The following is a 27,836-nucleotide window of genomic DNA, read 5'->3' as shown; positions in this document are numbered from 1 at the left end:
CTAGATTTTGTCATTCCCTTTGATGCTTATCATTTCCCTTGAGATTTTTCAACTGCTTCAGGATGTACTGGATGACCTCCTTCAAACTAGCTCTCCTCTCTTCTTTATAGTTCCAAAGTTCACAAACTGCATACCTCCCACTTGGGTTGCATTCATTTATCTCCAACAATGCTGTAACCACAGCTTCACATACTGCTTCACCCCACTCATCCCTCAGCTCTGTAAGTTTCTTGTCACTAAGATCTATTATTTCCTGCATGCTCAGAAGTTACCCTCAACAGATACAGGATATTATAAACAAATACATCCAAAATTCATAAATATCCATTTCTCAAATTTGAATGGTGATGGCATAACTTAACAAGTTTTCAAACTGGATACCTACTTGAAGTTTTCCATTTACGCTGATTTTTCTAAATGGATGCCATTCTGAATCTCTAATATTTTCCTGCCACAATGAGCATAGCTCAGAAAATTTGATCTCCCAGCCTCCAGATGGAAATTTCTGCAGGCACACATCTCGAAATGGTTTTTCATTGAGCTCCCCTAGTCGTTTGATCCCAATTACAGAATGACCATTAATGAAGTTTTGCAGACCCTGTATATCAAGGTAAGTAAGCTGCATGCCCTAAAAGATTTCTTTGGTTGGATAAGACAAGAGATGCTTACATTAATCAATTCTTTACGTGCTTCCTGAAGCTCCTGGTTGCTTTTGTGCTCTCTGACAATAAGAGTTCGATTCAGGATTTCCAGATGCTCCATTTCATCTGCTTTCTCTTGCAATTGTTTCCTTAGAGACCCCATCTCCTTTTGAAGTCGACGAATTTCATTACCTTCTGACTCGATCTTCTTTTGAAGTTCACAAATTCCATCTGCTTTCTCTTGCAGTTGCTTACTCAGGGACTCTATCTTCTTCTGAAACTCACAAATTTCATTACCTTCTTCATATTTCAATCTTGACACTTTTCCCTCCATTTGGTTTAACTTCCTTTTCAACTGCATTTCAGTTGCATTCCAGATGTTGAGATTATTATTTCATAATTGTAATAAAATATAATAGTAACATAATTAGCTATGAACCCCAACTTTGGTTAACGGGTTCTTATTACAAATTTGAGAAATATGCCTTAAATTGAGAAAGAATTAGCCCTCAGTCATTAAGCAATTAAAAGCTTCATACATAATAGAGTTCCTACAATCCAGTAAAAAGCATGACTTGACATAAGGGCATCGATACTTAAATTAGGTTGGACACAGAACTCTGGAAGGATTCAAATGTTACCATGTTAAGTAGATAGTATGTCACAATAAAAGAAACAATTTTATTAAATAAAACGTACATAGTATGTCATATTAAAAAGATACTATAGTACTTATATAATAGATATAAGCACATATTTATATACCCCTCCATTGAGAGAATGTGCTTTGTTTCTAACTTTCTATCATTCAATAAATTCCTTGTTTCTGTCTTTTGTTACCCCCATGAACACCATATTACCAAATAGCCTAGTATCAGTTCATGTGTTTACTTCGTTTCTACTGCTCCAATTAGGGTCCGTTTGGTTCGTGGGAATAGGGATCTGGAATCAGAATCAGAATGATCCATTCCAATTCCAACCATTTGGTTGGGAAGAATTGAAATCCCATTCCCATTCCTGGTGGAATGGCATTCATCCGAGGGAATGGCCATTCCCTCCCCCTCCCTTGGGAATGAGAATCCATTCCAGCTTATTTCAATTCCAATTTCAATTCCCATCTCAACCAAACAGGCAGGAGGAATAGACCAATCCGATTCCGATTCTAATTCCAACCTCGAACCAAACAGACCCTTACTTTTGTTTCCCATGTTAACATTAATAACTTAAATTTCATATCCCCATTTAAATTTTTATTCATTATCCCCATTCGATTCTTATATGTATAATAAGAAACGTATCTTCTATTTGCATATGTCCTACCAATTAGGGTACAGGAGAACCTTGGTGAGAATGAATTTGAAGGACTAAGATAGCCAACTATGTGAAAAGTATAACCTGCTTCTTATAATTTCACATGCCTAATAAAGAATAGAAGGCAGCAGAAGCAATGCAGTAATGATTCTACAAAATTTCAAGACACAAGAAGGTTGTCCATTGAGGGTGAATCAAATTGATATATTGCTTATTCATGACTTGTGAATAAACCCTAGTTGTTTCTAGGTCAAAGTAGAGAAGAAGAAAGAAGAAAGAAAAGAGAAAGAAGAAGAAAAAGGAGAGGAGAAAAGTATTCGGCCAGACTAGAAGAGAGGATGTACAAAAGTACCTCTCCTAGCCGACCCACTTGACTTTTATTCATGAAAACTTGAGTTACAAGAAAGACAATTTTGTCCCTCATAGAAGATGGGACACATAACTTAAACTCAGATACAATAGACATTTCACTTTCAATAAGATACACCAGAATGACCAAAATACCCCTGACTCGAGCATTCTAACACTCCCCCTCAAGCTGGAGAGTATATATCATATAGTCCCAGCTTGTTACAAATGTAATCTATTCTTCCCCGAGACAATCCTTTTGTGAAGATATCTGCCCACTGATTTCCTGAGCTCACATGAGATGTAGTTATTACCCCACTTATCACTTTCTCTCTCACAAAGTGACAATCCACCTCAATATGTTTAGTTCTTTCATGGAAGACCGGATTGGATGAGATGTGAACAGCAGCTTGGTTATCACAGTATAGTTTCATGGGTTTGTCAATTGAGAAACCCATCTCCTGTAGTAGGTTCTTCAGCCATACTAGTTCACATGTGGTATGGGCCATAGCCCTGTACTCTGCTTCCGCACTACTTCTTGTCACCACTGTTTGCTTCTTGCTCTTCCAAGTTACAAGATTGCCACCCAGGAAGGTACAATACCCTGTGGTTGACCTCCTGTCTGATATAGAGCCAGCCCAATCAGCATCTGTGTAGAGAGGTCCTCCTTTTTGGTATAACAGACCACGACCTGGAGCACCCTTTAGGTACCTAACAATTCTCATAACAGCTTCCCAGTGAGGAACCTGGGGATGTTGCATAAACTGACTCACCACACTCACAGCAAATGATATATCTGGTCGAGTAATGGTCAGGTAGTTCAACTTTCCCACCAACCTTCTGTATCTTCCAGGATCATCAAACTCATCACCTGCATCCACACTTAACTTGGCATTGAGTTCCATAGGAGTCTCTGCTGGTTTAGCACCTAACAACCTTGTTTCTTCAAGTAGATCAAGAACATATTTCCTCTGGCATAGGTTGATCCCCTGTTTTGACCTCGCAACTTCTATTCCTAAGAAATACTTTAGCTTCCCCAGATCTTTCGTATTGAAGTGGTCCTGTAAGAATTTTTTCAGCCTGTCAATTCCATTGCTGTCACTTCCAGTTATGACAATATCATCCACATACACGACTAGCAAGATTTTTCCATCTTTCGAGTTATAACTAAACACGGAATGATCAACCCGACACTGTTTCATCCCAAAGGCCTTCACCACTTCACTGAACCTACCGAATCATGCACGTGGAGATTGTTTCAGTCCATAGATTGTCTTTTTGAGCCTGCACACCTTACCAGCCTCCCCCTGAGCAACAAACCCTGGTGGTTGCTCCATATACACCTCCTCAACAAGATCACCATGTAGGAAGGCATTTTGTTGAAGTTTGACCTGCCATAGAATTCTGTCTTGTTCGTTGACTGTAGAGTAAAGTAGACAGCAAGAAGTAGGAGAGGAAAGAAGAAAAGAGAGATGAGAGAAAAGAGAGAAAGGCTGGTTCGAATTAGGGAAAAAGTCAATCCCTTGATTCGGCCAGACCTATTATTATATTATTGACTTATTGAAAAAGACTTGAGTGCCCTTCTTTAAGTAAGAGGCACTCGAACTAACATAACAGTACACATCAGCATTCTCAACAAGTACAAAGACTGAAATACCCCTTCACTAACACCACTAACACTCCCCCTCAAGCTGGTGAGTATATATCATATAATCCCAGCTTGTTACATATGTAGTCCACTCTCCCCCGACTCAAGCCTTTTGTAAACAAGTCTGCCCACTGGTTTCCCGTACTAACATATGCAGTTTCTATCACCCCATTCAGCACCTTCTCTCTCACAAAATGACAGTCAACTTCGATGTGCTTGGTTCTTTCATGAAACACTGGATTGGAAGAGATATGAACCGCTGCCTGATTGTCACAGTAGAGCTTCATTGGAGTACTGATGTCATATCCTATCTCCTGTAGAAGGTTCCTCAGCCACACTAGTTCACAAGCAGTATGTGCCATGGCCCTATATTCCGCTTCTGCACTGCTTCTTGCCACAACTGTTTGCTTCTTACTTTTCCATGTTACCAGGTTACCCCCCAGAAAGGTGCAATAGCCTGTGGTAGATCGTCTATCAGACATAGAACCTGCCCAATCAGCATCGGTGTATCCTTCTACTACCAGTTTTCCACCACTTCTGTACAGCAAACCACGACCAGGAGCTCCTTTCAGATACCTCACAATCCTTAGCACTGCATTCCAATGTGGGACCAAAGGTTTCTGCATGAACTGACTCACCACACTAACCGCAAATGAAATATCTGGCCGAGTAATGGTTAGATAGTTTAGTTTGCCTACAAGTCGTCGGTATCTGCCAGGCTCTTCAAACACTTCACCTATATCACTGCTCAGCCTCGTATTTGTTTCCATAGGTGTCTCGGCCGGTTTAGTACCCAACAATCCTGTTTCTTCCAGTAAATCAAGCACATATTTCCTCTGGCACAAATTAATGCCATGCTTAGATCTTGCTACCTCTATGCCCAAAAAGTATTTCAACTTGCCAAGGTCCTTTGTCTGAAAGTGTTCCTGTAGGAATGCCTTCAATCTGTCAATGCCCATTTTATCATTCCCAGTCACAACGATATCATCCACATACACCACCAATATTATTTTACCTGCCGAAGAGTCAAGACTGAAGACAGAGTGATCAACTTGGCACTGTTTCAGACCAAACTTCTTGACCACCTCACTGAACCTACCAAACCATGCTCGAGGGGACTGTTTAAGTCCATAAATAGCCTTCTTAAGTCTACATACCTTACCATCCTCCCCCTGAGCAACAAACCCAGGTGGTTGCTCCATGTAGACCTCCTCGAGCAAATCCCCATGCAAAAAGGCATTTTTGATATCGAGCTGATGGAGAGGCCAACCAGACATAGCTGCAAGAGAGATGACGACACGAACTGACCCTATCTTAGCAACCGGGGAGAACGTCTCCGTGTAGTCAATGCCATAGGTTTGGGAGTACCCTTTGGCAACCAGCCGCGCCTTCAGGCGCTCAACACGACCATCTGGCAAGTACTTAACACTATACACCCACTTACAACCGACAGCCTGCTTCCCAGGAGGAAGAGCGGTGAGATCCCAAGTGTGATTATGATGCAAAGCAGAGAGCTCTTCTTCCATAGCACGGCACCACTCTGGAGAGGTAAGGGCTTCCTGGACATCCTTAGGAACAACCACGGAGGATAACAAAGATATGAACTGGCGATGGGAAGCGGAGAGGTGGGTAAGTGAAACAAAATTGGAAATAGGGTGAAGGGTGCAAGTACGCTTACCTTTCCGTAAGGCAATAGGAAGATCTAGGTCGGAGGCTGGTGTCGAAGCTGGAGCGGGATCTGTCGACGGTGATGAAGCTGGAGGAGCTGCAGCCGGTACACGTGGGCGATGTGTATACACGTGACGGATAGGTGGACGGTCAACCAATGGTGGCACCGGAGGCAAGGACGTAGGCATGACTGGAACCAAAGGAGGTGGATCAGCCACAGGAAGAGGAAGAGGAGGTGGTGATGTGGGGGAAGCAGCAGCACCGGACCCCACGAAGAACGGAGTAGACTCAAAGAATGTAACATCAGCACATACCAAGGAACGACGAGAACTAGGATGATAACACTTGTACCCTTTCTGAGTTCGGGAATAACCAAGGAAGATACACTTCATGGAACGTGCATCTAACTTGTCAGTCCCGGGACTCAGATTATGAACGAAGCAGACACACCCAAATACCCGAGGAGAAAGCGGAAACGGAGACATGTTGGGGAATAAGACACTAAAAGGAGAACGACCATCAAGGATAGACGTGGGCATCCGATTAATTAAGAAACAAGAGGTGAGCATTGCATCGCTCCAAAAAGTTTTGGGAACATTCATGTGGTGCATGAGGGAGCGTGCCGTTTCTACAAGATGGCGGTTCTTTCTCTCAGCAACCCCATTTTGTTGCGGAGTATAGGTACATGAAGTTTGGTGTATAATGCCATGTTGGTCCAAGTATTCTCGAAAAGATGAAGACAAGTATTCACGACCATTATCAGAACGGAAAATTTTGATGTGAACACCAAATTGATTGCGGATCTCAGCATAAAATTTCTGGAAGATGGAAAATAATTCACTTCTTTCTTTCATTAAATAGAGCCACGTCATTCTCGAACAGTCATCAACAAAAATAACAAAATATCGGTATCCATTATATGACATCACTTTATAAGGACCCCAAACATCTGAATGAATTAAAGAAAAAAGACTCGACACACGGTTATCGACCCTAGAACGAAAGGGAACACGATGGTGTTTCCCAAATTGACAAGACTCACAATCTAAAATAGAAAGTTGACTCAATGAAGGGACTAAGGACTGCAACACTTTCAGCGAAGGATGACCAAATCTACAGTGCCACTGGAGAGGAGAAATGGATGACTGAAGAGCCGTTGACGTTCGTCCACCACCATCAAGATAATACAGTCCACCGGCTTCATGCCCTCCACCAATCTTCATCCCCGTCTTGAGATCCTGAAAAACACACATAGAAGGGTAAAAAGTGATGGAGCACTTAAGTGACTTGGTCAGCTTACTAACAGACATAAGATTAAATGGAAGCTTAGGTACATATAAAACAGAGGATAGGGATACAGGGTCTAGGTCAACATTACCAACACCACAGATAGATGACGTGGAGCCATTAGCAAGGGTAACAGATTGTGATGTTGAGCAATGAGTGAGAGATGAAAACACACCTGGAGTTCCCGTCATGTGATCGGAGGCTCCAGAGTCAATAATCCAGGGGTTGGGTGTGGATGCCAAACAAGCCATACCTGAGTGTGCAAAGGAAGCTGTGTTCTGCTGCGACTTGGATTGAACAAACCTCTCATACTCATCACGAGGAACACTCACCATCTCCTTGCCTGGACCATCTGAGGGAGTAGAAGGCATCGGGTCAGCTGACCGTTTCTCCTGTGTAGGGCTGAAACTGGTGTCACTAGTCATGGCATGGTTGGCCCACGTCGAGGGAGGACCATGTAAGTCATAGCAGTAGTTAATGGTATGTCCATCCAAACCACAGTGAGTACACTTCCGTGGACCCGAGCCACGTCCTCTACCACGAGCTCCCCCTGAATCTCTGCCTCCAGTACGACCACCACCACGGATATGTGTAGATCCACCACTACCACTCCTGCCAGGCTGGGTTCCTCGAGTCCCACTTCTGCCACCTCGGCCTCTTGACACTGCAAATGCTGATTTATCGGAGACATTAGAGTCCATAGATCCAATGGAAGCCCTCCGAAGACGAGCAAACACCTCCTCTAAAGATGGAAGAGCAGATCCCCCTAGTATCTGGGCTCGTACTGGTTCATACTCAGACTTCAGCCCCACCAGAAACCGTGTTACATCAAGCTGCTCTCGCTGTTGCTGTTGAACTTTGACATCTGAAGTGAGAGGATGATAGACATTTAACTCATTACGGATATTCCTCACATTGGCATAGTACTCCTCAAGGCTCTGATTTCCCTGTTGCAGATTGAAGTATTCCTGATACAGTTGATATACCCTAGTGGTATTATCCTGACCTGAATACAGTTTCTTGGCATGATCCCACACCTCTTTGGCTGTGTCAAGAAACATGAAGTTCACACTGATTTTGGGTTCCATACTGTTCCACAACCATGTAATGATCTGTGCATCTTCCTGTTCCCAGTCTTCATACTCCTGAGAATTAGCGGGGGGTTTCTCCTCTCTTATATGCTTCACTTTCTTCTTCGCCTTCAGAAAAACCTCTACAGACTTGGCCCAAGGGACATAATTCTCTCCATTCAGTTTAATGGAGGTCATTTGGACATTCAGGTAGTCAGTAGATATCATGACACTAGGTTTACTATCACTGTTATCTGCCATTGCCGAACTCCCTTAATTCTGAGCACTGAATTAGGAGCACTACACACTGCACACTACACACAGACACTTCATCGAAATCTGCACACTGATTTCAACAGCTGAGAACTGCAACACCACAAACCCTACTCACCGAAGTCTGCACACTGATTTCAGCGATATCAAAAGCTGAAAACCACACTTGTAACACCACCAACATTAATCCACAACTATAGGAAGCTTCACCATTAAGTAGACACTATTGCCATTCGAATCACACACAAACCAGAATAAACCCTAGCATAAACCCTAGCATACTGCAATCTGAGAACCCATCATGCGAACTGTACTACACCTCTCATGTATTCCATAAAAAAAATATATAAAAAAAACTTTACCTCATCGCCTGAAGGCCAACCATACGAAGGGCTGAGACACCACTGCACCACACGTACCAGCCCTAACTAGGGCTTAGAAACCACAGCAACCAATCACCAACGACACAATCGGAGGCATAGAGACCTCCTAGGGAAGAGGGCGATCACTCCTTTTCAGCCCTTTTCCCAGTCTCCAACTCACAACTGAGAACCCCAAGTGAAACCCTAATTCGAATGCGCAGAAGGCAGAATTCTAGCAAGTCTGATTTGGTGAACCTAGCTCTGATACCATGTTGAAGTTTGACCTGCCATAGAATTCTGTCTTGTTCGTTGACTGTAGAGTAAAGTAGACAGCAAGAAGTAGGAGAGGAAAGAAGAAAAGAGAGAAGAGAGAAAAGAGAGAAAGGTTGGTTCGAATTAGGGAAAAAGTCAATCCCTTGATTCGGCCAGACCTATTATTATATTATTGACTTATTGAAAAAGACTTGAGTGCCCTTCTTTAAGTAAGAGGCACTCGAACTAACATAACAGTACACATCAGCATTCTCAACAAGTACAAAGACTGAAATACCCCTTCACTAACACCACTAACACATTTTTTAGGTCAAGTTGTAGAAGAGGCCAATCATACATAGTAGCCAATGAGATCAACACCCGAACTGAACCAATTTTAGCCACAGGAGAGAATGTCTCCATATAGTTCACACCATATAACTAAGAATAGCCCTTGGCCACTAACCGTGCCTTCAATCGTTCCACACTGTCATCAGGAAGATGCTTCACTGTGTAGACCCATTTACACCCAACAGTGTGCTTACTAGGAGGAAGGATGGTGAGTTCCCACGTATGATTATGTTGTAGAGCAGAGAGTTCTTCCATGGCTTGCCGCCACCCTGGAGAGGCAAGGGCTTCCTGTACAGTCTTGGGAATGGGAACTGAAGAGAGTAATGATATAAACTTGTAATGGGAAGCAGAAAGATGAGCAGTGGAAACATAGTCTGAAATGGGATGAGAAGTACAAGTACGTTTACCTTTCCGCAAAACAATAGGGAGATGAAGATTTGAGGGAGAAGGAGCAATAGCAGGATCTGTCGACGGGTGCTGAAGTGGAGGAGGAGCCGAAGCACTTCTGCGAGTATACACTTGAGTAATTGGCGGCCTCTCTGTAGTAACCGGCATATGATGTGCGTCTGCAGTAGGAGTGGGAGCTACGGGAAGGGGGTCCACAACCGGAACAGGAAGAGGAACCACAGAGGGAGAAGAAGAGACCCCAACATTGGAGAAAAAAGGAACTGATTCAAAGAAGGTGACATCCGGGCACACAAATGATTTATGAAACTTAGGGTTATAAAACTTGTACCCTTTCCGAGTCCTTGAATAGCCAAGAAAAATACACTTCGTAGCCCGAGCATCAACAAAGATTACAAAATACTTAAACCCATTGTATGACACCACTTTATTGGACCCCATACATCAGAATGAACTAAAGCAAAAGGACTTGAGACACGACTATCAATTCTTGGACTAAATGAGACTCGATGATGTTTTCCCAACTGACATGACTCACAATCTAATGATGAAAGATGACTCAAGGAAAGAACTAACAGCTTCAAAGCCTTGAGAGAGGGATGACCAAGTCTGCAGTGCCATTGGAGAGGAGTAGAGACGACTGAAAAGCCACTAGAGGGCCACCACCATCAAGGTAATACAAACCACCAGCTTCATGCCCTCCACCAATCTCCGTCCCTGTCTTGAGATCCTGAAACACACAAGAAGGATAGAAGGTTACAGAACAATTAAGGGACTTGGTTAATCTACTAACAGACATAAGGTTAAAAGGAAACTTAGGAACATATAAAACAGATGCTAAAGACAATGAGGAGAGATCAACATCACGAACACCACAAATAGGAGATGTAGAACCATTAGCAAGTGTAACTGTCTGAGATGTGGAGGTGCGAGAAAGGGAAGAAAATACATCAGGAGTCCCAGACATATGGTCCGAGGCGCCAGAATCAATGATCCAGGGTGAGGCTTTGGAAGTTAAACAAGTCATACCTGAATGGGCAAGTGTAGCTATGTTCTGCTGAGATATTTGAAGGAACTGTTCATATATTGCCCGTGGTACACTCACCATTTCCTGCCCGGAAGCACAAGTGGGTGTGGAGGGGGTTGGTGCAGTTTGTTGGCTTTCAGTAATTGTGCTACTACTTTTAGATGTAACATGGTTAGCCCAAGTGGTAGGTGGACCACGCAAATCATAGCAGAAATTAACTGTGTGCCCCTCTAAGCCACAATGTGTACATTTTCTCTGAGCATTACCCCTTCCTTTTCCACGGCCTCCAGTCCAGCCACTGGCCCGGTTAAACATGTGTCCACCACGGTTGCTTGGAGGGCCACTGCTGCCACCACCACTTCTACTTCCACGACTACTCCCTTTAGTCACTACCAAACCAGATCTATCAGAGAAGGAAGAATGTTCCACTGGCTCAATGGATGTCCTCTTAAGACGAGCAAAAACTTCTTCAAGTGAGGGGAGAGCTGATCCCCCCAATATCTATGCTCTGACAGGCTCATACTCAGCCTTCAAGCCCACAAGAAACCTAGTCACATCAAGTTGTTCACGTTGCTGCTGTTGGATCTGGACATCTGATGTGAGAAGGTGATACACATTTAGCTCATTGCGGATGTTTCTCAAACTTGCATAATACTCTTCTAAGCTTTGACTTTCTTGCTTCAAATTGAAGTACTCTTGGTATAACTAATATACCCTAGTTGTGTCGTCTTGTCCAGAGTACAACTTTTTAGCATGATCCCAAATCTCTTTGGTTGTATCTAGGAACATGAAGTTCACACTAATCTTTGGTTCCATACTGTTCCAAAGCCATGTCATTATCTGTGCATCATCTTGTTCCCAATCACTGAACCCAGGAGAATCAGAGGAAGGTTTCTCTTCCCTCACATGTTTTACTTTCCTCTTGGCCTTCAAGAACACCTCCACAGATTTTGCCCATGGTATATAGTTCTCACCATTCAACTTGATGGATGTCATTTGAACACTTAGATAATCTAAAGAGAGCATGATGCCTGTTTTGTTGTCATTCCCAACTACAGTTGAAGCCATCTCAATTATGTCTCCTCTGAATATACACCACAATCTCACACTTGTCACAAGACTTATCTCACTTACAATACCACCAACCCACTTTCTTCAACTGCACATTACACACTACACTCTAAAGCTGAAATCATTCAGTCAACACATCAAACACTTGGACTGCACACTGCAGGACCATTTACCACCAACACACCACTACTGAAATTACTCGGTCATTTCATCGAACACTTGTTCTGCAAACTGCAGAACTGATTACACACAAGGTCTAGGGGTTCACTTTTAAGCATTTAAAAAAAAACATAGATATGCCAGCCACCACAACACAATCAACACCACACCACTGCTGTCGTGGACATCAGCAGTCTACCACTCTTCTTTCAGCACACATGTGAGCAAGAAAACACAAAAAAAAAACATGACTGATATGTGTACCAGTTTCACCCAGCACCACAACAACTAACTTTCGATGCACACAAAAAAAAAATAAAAAAAAAAAATCAGCATTCACAGTCCATTTCTGAACACACGACAGCAGTGTCCATACCTATATACGACTAGCCCTCTTCGTACACTGAATAGAGGGTCTAATATACCACTTCAACGACCACCACAGCACCGGCCAGAGGCATTCTCACCTCCAGGCCCTCAAAACGACAACTCCTTTTCAGCCCTTTATCGAGTCTTCAATCAGATCAGCTGTAGGATGAAGAAACCTACTGTGAAGTTGGCGGCGAACCCAGGAAGAAGACAACAGCAAGAAAAAAAACGAACACCAGACCTTAATGCTCTGATACCATGTGAATAAACCCTAGTTGTTTCTAGGTCAAAGTAGAGAAGAAGAAAAAAGAAAGAAAAGAGAAAGAAGAAGAAGGAGAGGAGAAAAGTATTCGGCCAAACTAGAAGAGAGGATGTACAAAAGTACCTCTCCTAGCCGACCCGCTTGACTTTTATTCATGAAAACTTGAGTTACAAGAAAGACAATTTTGTCCCTCATAGAAAATGGGACACATAACTTAAACTCAGATACAATACATTTCACTTTCAATAAGATACACCAGAATGACCAAAATACCCCTGACTCGAGCATTCTAACATGAGTAAATGTTTTGGAGAATGGTCAAGACTAACAAATAAAACTTGGAATGCTAACAATGGGGAATGAGAAGCTTTGCCTAGTTAAAAGTCTATATGAGAAGTGAGTGCGTATACAAGACATATAAGTGATCACAAGTACATGTCAAGAAGGGACTCAAAAGTAATCACTAATTGGTTTTCTTGGATTGACAATGTGCAGCCAATTTTATGGTTATCCACCATATACATGCAAGAAGACATCTTAGTAATTGACTAAATGAAACAAGAATCCTATTTGTTACTGATATCTATACATTTTAGGGGTGCAAAGGCAGTTCTAAGTATACAACCCATACTCCATTAACACCATTAGGTGAGGATAAGAATCAAAATGAACATGAAATAATAAAGTTTACAGTTACCAGTCAAAAAAAATGAACATGAAATAGCAACAATGCTATATCCTTAAAACTTTATATATTGTACTCAATAAAAAGTAAACTAATTACATCATTAAACAAATATTAATGATACATATATAGCGAAAGCTTTTTAATAATAATAGGCAATATATGCAATGTAAATTTAATAATGATAGGAGAGCATATCAGGGTATGCTTAGGACTGGAGACCAGGAGATAACTCAATGTCACCTCTTCAATTACTTTGGTTCAATAATTCATGACATAGGAGAGATTGAGGAGGATGTCACTTATAGAAATAGAGCAGGATGGGCAAAATGGAGGGGGGCATCCGGAGTCTTATGTGGTAGGTGAAAGACTGTTGTAAGGCCAGGTGTGCTGTATGGGGCAGAGTATTGAGCAGTGAAAGACACAGCATGTCTAAAGAATTAGTGTGAATGCTTAAAATATGGATAAGTGGTAAAACTAGAAAGGACAGGGATAGAAATGAAGTCATACAAAGGAATCTAGGAATAGCACCAATGGGTGATAAAATGAGAGAAAGCAGATCAAGATGATTTTAGTTGCATGCATAGAAGGCCATCTACAACACCTATTAGGAAAAGTTATCTGTTACAAGTTGAAGGGGCAAGACGAGATAGGGATAGACCGAAAAGGACTTGGGTGAAAGCAAGAAGAAATGATTTAAGTGTCCATACCATAATTATGGATATGGCACTGAACAGAACAGAATGGCCAAACAAGATCCATGTAGCCAACCCCATATAGTTGGGATAACGCTTAGAAGATGATGATGACGATGATGATGATGATGATGATATAGCAAAAGCTTTTGTGGATTAACTTAAATGAGTGGTAGAATAACTTACTTTTATCATGTTTTACCTTATGTGTCAGTGTGTATTTGTCTATCCCTAGAAAACCTGGGTTCTTTCAAAGACATGGATTGTTAACTGCAAACCAAAAACAGATTAATGACTCAGGTATCTATGACCTGGACAGCTGTCCAACACTAATAGTTGCCAAGTATTAACTCACAACAAATTCTATATTTAAAATTTATCCTGGCACCAATACAGAGAGTGAGAAATAGGGGGCACTCAATTTTTCAGAAGGGCACAAAACTTGGGCACAAAACTTGAACTGTTGGACTTAGAAACTTATAAGAAGATCAGAAAAAATCCTAAACAGCACGTTAGACATAGACAGGGAAGCATCAACTAGACAAAAAAAATCAAAATCTTTGACTTTGTTGACTTTTTGGGAAGATATCTTTAGAACTCTTATTTAGGCATAAAAATTGCCTGAAAATCTCCAAAAATCAATAAAAAATAAGGCGATCAAAGAATGGTGTAGCTAATAGCACAGGTTTCCTATTATTTGTGAAGGAAAAATTAGTAAAATGAAATTACTATTTATACTGAACTTCAAACTTACTATTTAAAGTAATATTTGTAATTACTATTTATGGTAGAATCACATCTTCCTATTTATAGTAAAAGCAGCTGTGATAACAAGAACCACAAGAAGAAAAGCTGAGATTAAGTATATGAAGACCAAACTAAAAAAACTTGTAGAAATCCCAAAATACCAAAAAGACATGAAATGATTGAAAGAAAACAAACACAACAAATAATGAACTGTAGCAGAAGAATAAATTTTCAAGACACAAAAGGAATTTAGCTAACAGATCTTAAGTTGATTAGTAGATCCAATCACTACTGACTTCTTTGTCACCAATAAATTCTTCTTTTCAATCAAATACAATCTTATTGTGGATAATAAGAAAGAGAAAAGGGAAAGATAAAAGAGAAGAAAGAACAAGGAAAGTCTTGGGTCTAACAATACAACATGCCTATCTCTCTCTGTACTGAGAGAAGTTTTTTCTATAATATTAAAATTTTCTAAAAATTACAAGAAAGACCCCTCAATGTGGTTGATATTATATTAAAGTTCCTGAATATAATTTTTCTACCTAAAATAACACCATTCCTCTTACACCTTAAAAACTTAAAACTTTTATTTGAATAGTCAAATGGTTGAATTGGGAGGGATCAAACTCACCCCCAGTTTTTATCTGTCCACTCCAAGTCTTACAAATTGCTACAAACTTTTTCATGTATCAATTAAGATGGATTAGTTCTACAGCTCCAGAGAACATGATCTTGATAGTGTACTCCTCCTGTGTTAATGGCTGTTAAAGCAGGCATTTGGCTGGAAGTAGGATCCATCTAATCCCAAAGTCTTGGGATATGGGGGCATGGCTAAGACTGGTCAAGAAATTCTTACAAATATATGGATACATTGTGCATTTAAGAAGAAATATTTGATTCCAATTGTGCCTCAAAGCTATTTTAATACTCACTCCATTATTGGAATATATAAAAACGAAAATCTCAACAAATAAAGAATGCATAAATCAACTTGTACCATGACAATTAAAGAATTTAACATGTATTTCGTATTCGAAGTCCATGTAGCATGGAAGCATGAGGTTAAATAGCATTCCTAATTGGGAATTATACATATGAAAATATCAACTTCTAATTGCAATATTATTTCATAGTAATTAGTATCTATGTTGGTTACATGTCTCATTAAGTTGATACATATTCCATTCATTTTCTTTTGATAATAATATCAAAAAAACCAAAAAATGGAGTTTATACCGACTTAAATAGACATGTAACCATCATCGTCATCGTCTAAGCCTTGTCTTGACTATTATAGGGTTGGCTACATGAATCCTATTTCACCGTTCCATTCTGTTAAGTGCCAAATCCTTTGTTAAATTATGAGCCCTTAAATCATTTGAGACTCCAACCAAAGTCTAGGGCAAAGTAGTGAAATATATTTTTTTTGAAGGTCAATAAAGAAGAAAATATCCATTATCTTCCCTTCCATTTCTATTCTTCTATTTACTTTCTTTCATATTAATATGCAAAGCCCCTAATAAAATCTGCAACTTGTAGGGATAGGGCAGATTGGGAAACCAATACTGCATAACATATATATTGATTTAAAGCAAAATTACTCTTGAAACTATGTTTAATGTTCTCAATGAAACCCTTCTAGCACAATTGTTTTGATTTGCACCAAGGATATCTTCCCTACCACAAAGCCAATCATCGCACAAATTTCATATGAATTGACGAAGTTAATCATAAACTCTTCCCTTTACCATTGACTTCCATTATAAAATGACAAGTTCCTGAATGGGCAACCTTCAAAGTCAAGGTTTTCCACCATGATTCACTGCCCAATAATTTCCTACTATAGCTTTGTTTTAAATAGGAAAAGAGGTTTCTGCATACTTGATTAAGGACATCTAATATCCTTTGCAGAAGACCAGGTTGCCATCCATCCATCTATTCTACTTTTTGAGTTTTGACTCATGAAGATCACAGGAACTAATTTATGGTATTTAGAGAATATGTCAAGAAACCACGTGTTTGCAATTCATCCATTCATTTTACTTTTGACTCGTATCATAAAATTCCTTGGGTAGATCTCAGTCTCACTGAATGGTAAGACATAAGGCCCTTCCAATGAATCCATTTCTCCAAATACTTCCAAGTGGTCATGGGCCTGATATGTTACTGTAATCTTACTTGTCAAATTTGGCTAAAGCTGCTTGCTCTAACTGGGAAATAAAAGGTTCAAGAGTGAAATTGGCTAGAATATGCATTCTTAGAGTTCATAATTGTCAAGGTGACACATAGGTAAACAAGGAACCCTTGGAGGGTCACCTCACCTAATTGACTACATATTTTTGTAAGGCACACATAATATTTTTATACTTTATTTTATAATATAATAATATTACAATAGATTATTTTATGATATAATAATATTACAATAGATAGTGTTGAATTAAACTATTCATTTTGTGGGTTTAAAATATTCTTATTTGTTTGGGTTCAACTGACATATTGGTGACGTAGTCTTAGAACTTCTTATATGTTCTGATATGAGGTTTATACTTTTTCTTCTCATAAAATGTTGATTCTCTATGTTTTGATATGATTATGGTAATTATTCATTAAAGGGCACTACTGATTGCTATGAGATCTAGGGAACTACCATATGATTTTTGTTTTTTTATCATAAAAACTCATCGTCTAGAAGGCGCCTGGGTGACAAGGTGTCACCCTGTTGCCTAGCTTCATCTTGGTGCCTTGTAAACCATGTTAGAGTTTTCCTTCAGTGTAACAATGCTCCTTAGATAAGTAGCTCAGATGGTAATCACAATGTTGCAGACCAAGTATGGACATATTTATGTATGTTAACAAATTAAAGTTTCTCTTGCTTCTAATTTAGGGTTATTCTACCTGCCTACCACCTCCCTCACAAATAACCACTCTCTACTATCACATTTCACTTGCCATCTATGCCTTTCCTAGTGAAAAACCACAAAGACTAGTTATCTATAGTATTCTTGCTGCAAATATAATGCATAAATCATGCCCCCATGGTTGTCAAGGTGTCACCTAGGCACCGTTGGCTGGGTGCATCACCTAAATACCTTGACTTAAAGCAATAAAGTGCTAGGCGATAAGATGCCATCCTAGGCAACAAAAATAACATTATTACAATATCATTCATAGCACTACATTTTACCAGTGTTTTAAAAGGCGTGGGAGGCATACGCTTGGAGGAACGCCTCCAGGCAAGGCACACCCAAAATGCCCTGAGGCATATGCCAGAGGCGCTGACACCTCTGAGGTGTATGCCTCAAGTGCAAGAGCCGTATGCCTCATGCATACATCATATAAAAAGATTGAAAAAAAAAAAAGAAAAAAGGAAATAAAGGAAAGAAAAATAAAAGAAAGGAAAGGGAAGGGAAAGAAAAAGAAAGAAAGAGAAGGAAAAAAAGAGAGAAAAGGGAAGGGAAGGGAAGAAAAGATAAGGGGAAAGAAAGTGGTCTGCCCTCAGCCCCATCAGCTAGGGGACTTCGCCCCCCAAACCCCCCACCCCTGCCCCCCTTTCAACTAGTGCTATGCATCTTTATTCTTCTTAATATAAAAGATTTTTATTAAAAATAAAGAAAAAATGAGACCCCCCCTTCCTCTTCTTCCCCCTTCATCCTCCCCTTCCCCTTCTTCTTCCTCCCCTTCTTCCTTCTGACCCCCTCCTCTTGAGGAGGCTTACGCCTCCTTGTGTTCGGGTCCTTCAAGAGGCTTACGCCTCTTACGTTCTAAACTACACCTCATGCCTCTAGGTATTGGAACGCCTTGTGTCAAGCCTCCACGTTTTAAAACATTAATTTTACTAATATGTGTGTTAATTTTCTATTATATACTATATGTATCATTTATACTTTGTTTTAAAGTTTTATTATTGAAAACTAAAAGATCGAAGGCTTTTGAGAAGAGAAAAATAAAGAAAAAATTAAAAGTTTAAAGAGATTTCTTTTTTTCTTATTCTTTATCTCTCCCACATTAAATAAAAATGGTAGCTCCACCACTTGTTCTTTCTCTTTTACTTTCTATCTTAAATTTTTACCATATAAAATTATAGCCTTCTTTAATTGCTAATTGATATGAAATTGCTCTATTAAACACTTATTATATTAGTATTATTTTTGAGAATATTGAAATTAATATATTTAAAATACTTTTATCTTTTAGATATGATGATTTGCCATGTTTTGGGAGGAAATTTAATGTTCTTAATAAAGACAATTGCTATTCTTTCAATTAAAATGCATGCTGAATGGTATATAACATGACGGACCTCGCAATAATTTAGTTCTTTATTTTATAAAGTTCTTATCACATAGGCACCCTAATAACACCCAAAATTGCCTTGACAACTATTTTTTTGGCAAGTATCGCCTTAACAACCATGAATGCTCTAAAACTAGACAACCTGATGAAAAGTTTAAATTTGGCACCCTACCCTTGATGTGGTTTTTAACCCATGCACATTTGATGTTTCATCTAGTTAATTTCAAGAGAGTGAAAATGGGTCCATAGAGATACACATTCAATGGAAAAAATAAGAAATCAGCCCCATAAATGACACTTATCAAGATGATAAAGTAGAGTGGCATTGGTTGAGCTTTCTAATTGCACAAGATACTTTTAAACCCTGCAATTTACGAGTGAGTCTCAAAGTCTTCTATCTTGTTGTATTGGTTTAATTTCGGAACAAATTTTCTCTTGAAAATTGAAATTTTGGTATTTCTACATCTTCCAGCATTGATAATTCTCTTACTGTCAAATCTATTCCAAGCTATGAATCTTATCATCCTAAAGTTTCCTGGACGAAACTAAGGTTATTGAACTTGTTTTGAACAGGTAAGGTAAAATTGAATTAATCAAAACAAAGGTAATCAAGTATGTCCATTCACTGTACAAATGACCACCCTTAAGAACCCTCAAAAAAAAAATCAACTTTCAAAAAAGTTGAAGATAAAACATCCTCTTTAAAAAGAATATTCATGTTTAACCAGCCCCTAAAATCCTCGACAATTAGGTTAATTATCTTTTCTTCTTGGAAGTGCATCTGTTCAAAAATCCTCCTGTTCCAAATTCCAACCATGATTTGCCTGTTCTGTTTCATCGCCCTGGAATTATTGGATATTGAAATAATGCTATAACATTTGTTATGAAAGCTCTAGTTCTCCTAAAAGTAATTTTTTTTCCTTTTCAATAATTAGGTAATTTTACTAAATTGTGAAATAGGGAAATTTTTATAAGGCAATTATGAAATAGGAAAAGAGAAACTTACCCATCATTGTCCAATATAAAGATATACAGTATAGCCCCAAAAAATATACAACCACCCTGATTAAGACTTCTACTATAACTGACAATTTATCCTTAATTTCAACTGTTCAGCTATACATATGAGCAGGTGACAAGAAGATGCTTTTAATGGATGGTAATGCAATTCAGGTCCTCAGGTTTGGAAGAAATGTCAACAATTGGGAAGTGGACTTGTCGGATTTTTGGAATTTTTTTGAAGAATAAAGAGAAAATTTTGTTAAAATAAAAATGGCGTACAGAATACGGTGATAAGGTATCACCATAAGTATGATAGCAGCCCCAAATAAACCTCTCTCTTGAAGGAAGGATAAACAGGAGAAGAGGTCTGACCCTACTGGCCATCTCTATTCTCTACATGGTCTTTTGTTTGTGCTTTCTTCTTGACAGATAAAAGACTTTCTTCCTGTACTCCTACATATGGACTCCTGAACATCCAACCAAGATTTGTATGGCTACTTATCTTGATATATGGGCATCTCAGTGTATGATGCTCCTGCCAATGCGGGGTCTGGGGAGGGATAGATGCACACTGCTTATCTTGATAACTTACAATATGTCATCTGATTTTAAGAATAAACATCTCAAATATGTGTGATCTGTGCAATGAAAACAAAGAACCAGTCCCTTGTGTTCCAATGCATTGCTTCTCACTTCTCTGTAATGATCTGATGTTAATAGAGTCACACCATGGGGTATTACTGAATTGATTTTGCATTTTCCATTTGATCTTTCTGAATTAAGCATAGAATTCTTCAGAATCTGTTCTCTTTTCCTTTGATCTGGTTTACTGGAGAGAATTGCTTCTCATCTTTCAGTATCAAAGCTAGAGTAAGCTAAGGATGAGAATTTAAAAAAGAATATTAGCATTTTTCTATTAATGACCTTCCATTTTTATGGCAGTGAGGTTTGGCACTTTCAGGCATCAATTATGGAACATTAAATAAAATCCCATTTTTCTATGTAGTGTATTTACTATTTATAGTTGATCTCTCATATATGTTGACTAACTTGTATATTTTGCATAGGTGGATTCTCCTTTTCAGTCCTAGTGAAAGGAATACATATGTAATTTATACTTCTACCATCTACCAAAAAAAAAAAAAAAAAGGATCCACCTATCATGAAAGGATCTATATTGGTCATTGTTTAGTGCAATGCTGAAATCTTGGGCAGACCAGTGCAAAAATGCAAGACTAAGGTGGTGTTCGGTAAATCTGAAGTCCAAAGTCTGAAAAGCAAAAAAACACCTCCGAAAAAGCTCTGAAAACATTTAGTGGAGAATTTACTTTTCTGATTTTGCAGACATCTGAATACAGTGGAGTTGTTCGGTTATCTAAATGTTGTGGCATCTGAAAAAGTTGTATTTTACAAATTTACCCATCAAATTGTTATTTAAATAAAAATAAACCAAAATAATTGAAATATTATAATATTATAATATTATATATAAAATATTATAAAATAATGTTGATATAAAATATTAATTGAACAATTATTATAATATTTTATAAAATGATATTAATGAAATAAGAGGTTGTCTTCAACCTCTTGACACTTGAAACAGAGGTGCTTAGACATTGATGTTAAGGTTGTCTTTAACCAAGACGACGGATTTGGTTGCTGATCAGGTACTGGTAGGGGTTCTTAGATAAGGTATGCTAAAGTTGGTGGCAGAGAGGTTGAAACAGAAGAGAGAGCCACCGTCTATGATTTTCATTGCTAGTTTCCAGTCACTGATCATCAGAAGCCCATCGCCGTCAGTCTAATAATCTATGATTTTGGTTGCCAGTTGTCAGCCGCTGGCCATCGGAAGCCCATTGTCTTCAATCTAATCTGCATTTTTGGTTGCCAGTTGTCAGTCCAGTCATCGGAAGCCCATCATCTTCAAACCAATCTGTGTTTTTGGTTGCCAGTTGCCAGTCACCAGTCACCAAAAGCTCATCGTTTTCAATCTGGTCTGTGATTTTGGTTGCTAGTCGCCAGTCACCGAAAGCCCATCATCTTCAGTCTAGTAATCTACGATTTTTGCTGCTAGTTGCCGATCACCAATCATTAGAAGCCCATAATCGTCAGTCTAATAATCTATGATTTTGGTTGCCAGTCATCGGAAGCCCATCGTCTTTGATCCAATCTGTTTTTTTTTGTTGTCAGTTGTCAGTTGCCAGTTGCCAGTCACCGGAAGCTCATTGTTTTCAATCTGATTTGCAATTTTGGTTGCTAGTCTCTGGTCACCAGTCACAGTTTGTATTCCTCTAATTTTTTTAATGGTTCAAAATGAAGAAGATGAATAGTTGGGTTTTTTATCAAAGGGCATGGGTGGAAAACCATTTTCGTCTGCTGCCTCCGAATGCGCTCAGAGGTAGCTCGACGTCTTAACAGTTTGGAGGAAATTTCAGAGTTTGGAGGTTCTACCGGACGACCGCGAAGCACTAAAAAGCAAAAAATTTTGTGTTTGGAGCTCCATTCAGCGCTACCGAACACCACCTAAGTCTAAGAGTGGCTACTTTGTGCAAAAAAACGACAAAGGCTAGGCCCATATCCAACCCACCCCTGTCAAGACCCTGGATGATGGGGACAAACATTGGGGAAAGAATCCATGCTCCCTTATAATCAAAGTCCATTATTGAATCAGCCATGTTCTGTTGATCACCAACTCGTCTGAGTTCTCTGTCCTTAAGCCTTGTCCCAACTATATGGGGTTGGCTACATGAATCCTGTTTTTCCATTCCGCCTGTTCAGTGCCATGTCCATTGTTAAATTATGAGCACTTAAATTGTTTCTTGCTACTCCTTTTTGGTCTACCCATAGCCCTTCTATCCCCTTCAACTTGCAACAGATTGCTTCTTCTTACAGTTGTTGTATGTCCTTAAACCCTTGGTTGTTCCATTACCTTCATACAGGCCCAACAAGTTGCATAAAGAATCTTTATATAAGGTTCACTCTCTTCTGTAATTCATTCTTTTCTTTTTTCAGTTTTCATTATCAGCAACAGAGATTTTTATTAAAAATCCAAGAAGGTATTTCCTGTGGTGGTAGGCTTACAAGACATCTAACCCAACAGCCAGACAATAGATAAAACCTAAAAAGGAAGAGGCCCATGTGCACAAATACAACCCCAGATTTGGTAAAGTCATCAGCCAAAGAACTAACTGACCCAAGCAACCAGTTTAATGAGTTAGCCAATCTGGACATCAGGGAATGAACATCTCTGAATCAATTAAATCTATTGAGATCCCTTTTGGAGTCATCCAAAACAGTCATCTGACGGGAAAATATGATATAATTAGCTTAATGAGATCCTATCCCAAAAACAGCAGCCCTAGAAGAAACTAGAAATCAATTCCTCCAATCCTCCTTCAGAGAATGGATAAACTAACATGTCACTATTTGTTTTCCCACCTCTTGAAAAGTTAAGCAATGAACCAACAACATGCTAAGTCACACACATCACAAGGGACAATTGAATAAGTAATTCCAAAAAACCATTAACTAGATAAAAACGGATGAAGAGATGGTATACTGATTCCACCCTCTGCCAAAAACAAGTTAAACATAGAGATCATAAAGCAACCGCTTTCTTTGAGTCATAGCAAACATAAAGGAAGATCATTAACCAACATATTCTTTTCTGCATTCTAGCAAGTGGTGGGTCTTAACCTTCTTAAACTGAAGAAAAGTGATATTGATACTTACTTCTTAATCTGTTCTAAAACATCTTTCTCATAGAACTTAGTCATATTGAAGCATGGGTACCACCAGCTCCAGGGCTTGGACCTATGTGGTCCATGGGTTGATTGATGCAAGTTCACTTTTTGTTCATACATTAGGCTCAGATGATTCCAAAATGGACTAGTTACTAGGCATATGCTCTAACAGTTTGATCATGTAAAAATCACCTTGAAATCGGCCTGTTAACAGTTAACTAAATTGAGGGACTCCTTGACTGTCATTATATAACAAAATCATTTTTTTTATCAGTTATATAATAAAATCATTTTTTTATCAGTTATATAATAAAATCATAGCTGAACTTGAATTACTAGGAACTGTGTGGACAGTCCAGTTTGCAGTTCTGGGAAACAATATATACAGACACCAAGAGGAGAGGTGATGACCCCTGCATGCCACTAATGTTTGATCATTAGGTGTCACATATCATGGGTGATAACCTTGTCCAGTTTATTATCAGTGTCCTTCATAATTGAGACCCAATGTTCTACACAACTGGACAATAGGCCTGCATGTTTTATGGGTGGACACCAAAGCTCCATGTGTTATGTGATGCAAAGCTTCAATTTTGAAAAATAAAACAAAGCAAGAAACAAAGTGGAATAGAAAAGAAAGTACAGCTGGCATGCTGTGCTGCAAGGCATAAAATTGGTGCTTACCAAGTTCAGCAACAATCTTTATCTCATGTTAATTAGTTTCATATTCAACAGTGCTCATAGGAGTTTATGAATTGACAGCAAATAGAACTACTTTAGGAATTTGAGAAATGTCTCTTCTCCAAGGTATTTGCAGACAATACAAATTATCAGCATGAGCACAATACACAATACAATTACATGTAAGTTGGAGAAAAATGATTTTCTTTTTCTTTACTTTAAGAAGGTAAGGCATTGTATTGTTTGTAATACATATCAAAATAACTATAAAGAGCCAAATACAAAGAGATTCTGTACATTACCCCTTGAAAACAGCCGAAAAAATCTATATGACAAAAACAACTGATTGAACTCTCCAATACAAATCCTGCTAACCAAAAGCCGGTCCTTGGTTAAGCCAAAAGAGAGTTTGATTTTATCTTCTGCTGGGTTCTTTCTCTGCTCAAAGATCCATCCATTTCTCTCAAACCAAGTGGCCCAAATAACAGCTGCTGGTACCACAGCCCATATTGCCTTGCCTACATCGTCATATCCTTCACATGCCAACCCCTCAAATAGGTCAATAACAGAAGAAGGGCGGTATCCTGACTGCTGAATAGCCTTCATAAAGTGAGACCAAACCCTGGTGGTATAATCACAATGAATAAACAAATGACAAGCTAATTCTTGCTCCTTTTCACGTAAAAGACATAAGGAATTGTCCACTGCTATACCCATTTTCAGCATATTAATCTTGGTGAGGCACTTATCCAGCACCACCAGCCAGATGAAGAATTTCACTTTTGAGGGAGCCACTGTACTCCAGATTTCTTTGTGAGGGAAATCACTGGTTCCACCTTTGACCAAACTTTTGTACAATGACGTAACTGAAAAGACACCAAAGCTATGCCACTTCCACTCCCTCAAATCCAGCCCATGAGGGTTGGCATTCTGGGCCTAAACCAGAGAAAAAAGCCCAGAAATCTGTTTCAGTTCTCAATCATTAAAATTCCTCCTAAATGCAGGTGCCCAAACAGGACAATCACCTGCCATAGTGTAAGATTCAGCTACAGTTGCCTCCTTGTTACTAGCAAGCAACCTGATACAGGTCCGGGAATAGAACTCCCAGTGGTGAGTCATTACACCAAGGATCCTTCCAAAACGTTTTATACTTTGCTAGCCTCTCCACTTATCTAAAGAGCCCATGGTAAACCTGAATGGTTGTATAGTGGGTCCACAGTGCTACTATCTCCACCAAAGAAGTAGACACCCAACTCCATATCAGTAAAGAGAACTCACAACAAAGCACCAGTGCAGCCAAACTTGGGTATCAGCATTTGCTTGGTTACAACATTTACTGGAAGAGGCCATGGGATCTAAATATAACATTTTGGACTATGGCTGCAGCCACCACAAGTTCAGAAGGTATCTTGTGAAGTTCTGATCATGGAAATAGCACATTGAATGGTGGCAATGGTTTTTCAGATGTTACCAATTCAACAGCGAACATCAGAAAGCAACCAAAACAATCCTATACTAGCAACAATGGAATCAATCTCCTTGAGATCACTTTGCAGTAGCAGAACCAAAAAGATGTGGATGAAGAAGATAGATCCTATAAAAGATATAACCAAATACTAGATAAAATGGTGAGGGTGCAGAAGTTCCCTTTGCAGAGCATATAAGGTTACTGTTTAATAAGAAATAGAAATAAACACTAAAAATTTAGAGGAGATAACATTTGAACTCTCACAGATAGTATGCATTTTCTTTCCATATGTCTTGTCCGTTCTCTCTCTTTGACATTGCCCCTCTTTACTAGCATAACACTATTTATTGAGCATATAAAACAGAACTGAACTGGATCAATGTCTTCTACTTACCTGACATTGAAATGGCAGCAGATCTAAAATAACTTTTTACAACTTAATTGGTCTAAATACAAGTACTATGTACAAGTTGGAATACTCTCTTTTTTTTCAACAAATAATAGAAATAAGTTAAGATTTAACAAAACACCACACATGCAAGCACTTATACTAGTTGATTGACCTACCTGAGTGGGTTCTTGAGCAATACCATTGGCTTGCCCAGGTTCTGTTTCTTCAGCCTCGTATGATAATTGGCTAAAATTCTCGTCCTGGCATTGATTATATACTGGAGGGCTATTAACAGAAGGAATTTCATTCAATTGGCACCCCACACCCTCTCGGTTGGTGGGGTTTTCATCAACTGGGTTATTAGAATCATCATCTTCGTCGTCGTCGTCATCGTCCCATTCCTCCTCCATGAAAGGCGCCCCATACTGCTCGCATACTTTTGGGCCACGTCCACTCTTCTTGTAAATCTTACAGATAGCATAAGATTCCTGCAACCAAAAAGAGAAGAACAATCGGAGTTTGGAAAGGTAAAAGAAGCAAAATAAGAGCTCCCAACCAGAACAAAAGTGCAAACTCAGGGTGATGTAAAAAGTAAAAACCTCAGAGTACGCCTGGCATTTCCTGAGCTCCTCATCGTCCATGGTATATTCGTGCATCACCCAGTCGGTTCGTTGGCCGGTCGGAGCCCGACCCTTGTGGAAAACCAGGATCTTTTTCATGCCTACAGTCCGGGAGTTCCAAATAATGTTGCGCACCTTTCCTGTTACTTTCCAGTAACCATTCACAGTCGCCCGATTGGATCTCGGACCGTTCAGGTACTTTTTGTCTCTACGGCTGAAGAAGTACCACTGTCTATCCCTACTCTTCAACATGGATTGCCCTACATTTTCAAGTAACCACCCATCCTTTCATTCAATTGAACAGAAGAAACCCAAAAACTTCAAGGGTTTGCTTTCATCTAAAATGTGAAAATTCAGGGGAAAAAGTTCTGATTTTGAGCAGCTAAGAAGTAAAAGATTAAGTTTTGAGTAAAAGGGGTCGGTACCGGGCAAATCCTCAGGATCCCACTTGTAAAGGTCGGTCTCGGCGATGAGGTTGAGGTTGAGGCAGCGGCGGCGACAGAGTTTCCTCTTGAGATAATAGAGAAGGAGCTCCTCATCGGTGGGGTGGAATCTGAAACCTGGAGGCCAAGAGGACCTTGCCGGCCATCTCCGTCGATCTCCATGGCAGCCTCCATGGTTGTCGTCTGCAACACAAGGAGGTGACTCCGACACCGCCGCATCCATCACCCCCACGCAACCTCTGTCTATCTATCTATCTATGTACGAACCTATCTTCGAGAATCTAACAAGTTTCAGATAAACAGAACAAACATAGAAGACAGTGGAAATCAAAAATGATAATTTGTATTTGTCTTTGTAATTTCAGCAGTGGACTCAAAAGGAAAGCGACGTTTCAATGAGGACCGACGCAAGACTAAAGACGCCACTTGGCTTCATATCCCAACATAGTGAACCACATTTCAATGAGGACCGAGGAGGACCTCCCCAATTCCCAATTTTAGCAGTTTATATATATACAATACAGTCCACTCCCACAACAATCCTCAGACTTTCAT

At 39.4% G+C, this 27,836-nt stretch overlaps 1 protein-coding gene across 2 annotated transcripts; it reads right to left on the bottom strand.

The window, feature by feature from the left end:
• On the bottom strand, positions 1-27,836 carry LOC104586315 (uncharacterized). Of its 2 annotated transcripts, XR_016082628.1 has the most exons (7): positions 27,264-27,836; positions 26,818-27,098; positions 26,395-26,706; positions 24,662-25,295; positions 670-996; positions 386-598; positions 1-253 (listed from the first exon to the last, which is right to left on the bottom strand). XR_016082628.1 is itself a non-coding variant. In XM_010243494.3 (6 exons), exons 1-6 carry the CDS (start codon positions 27,502-27,504, stop codon positions 11-13), a joined length of 1,617 nt encoding a protein of 538 aa, XP_010241796.1. In that variant the 5' UTR covers positions 27,505-27,776; the 3' UTR covers positions 1-10. The 2 variants fall into 2 exon arrangements, 1 of the variants encoding a protein (XP_010241796.1); XM_010243494.3 differs by lacking the exon at positions 24,662-25,295 and having other exon boundaries at positions 27,264-27,776.

This window comes from Nelumbo nucifera, chromosome 2, assembly GCF_055504915.1.
Source record: "Nelumbo nucifera cultivar China Antique chromosome 2, China Antique-T2T, whole genome shotgun sequence".
NCBI classification, from domain to species: Eukaryota; Viridiplantae; Streptophyta; class Magnoliopsida; order Proteales; family Nelumbonaceae; genus Nelumbo; species Nelumbo nucifera.
The sequence above is the reverse complement of the archived record's forward strand: the minus strand, read 5'-3'. Positions and strand labels throughout refer to the sequence as shown.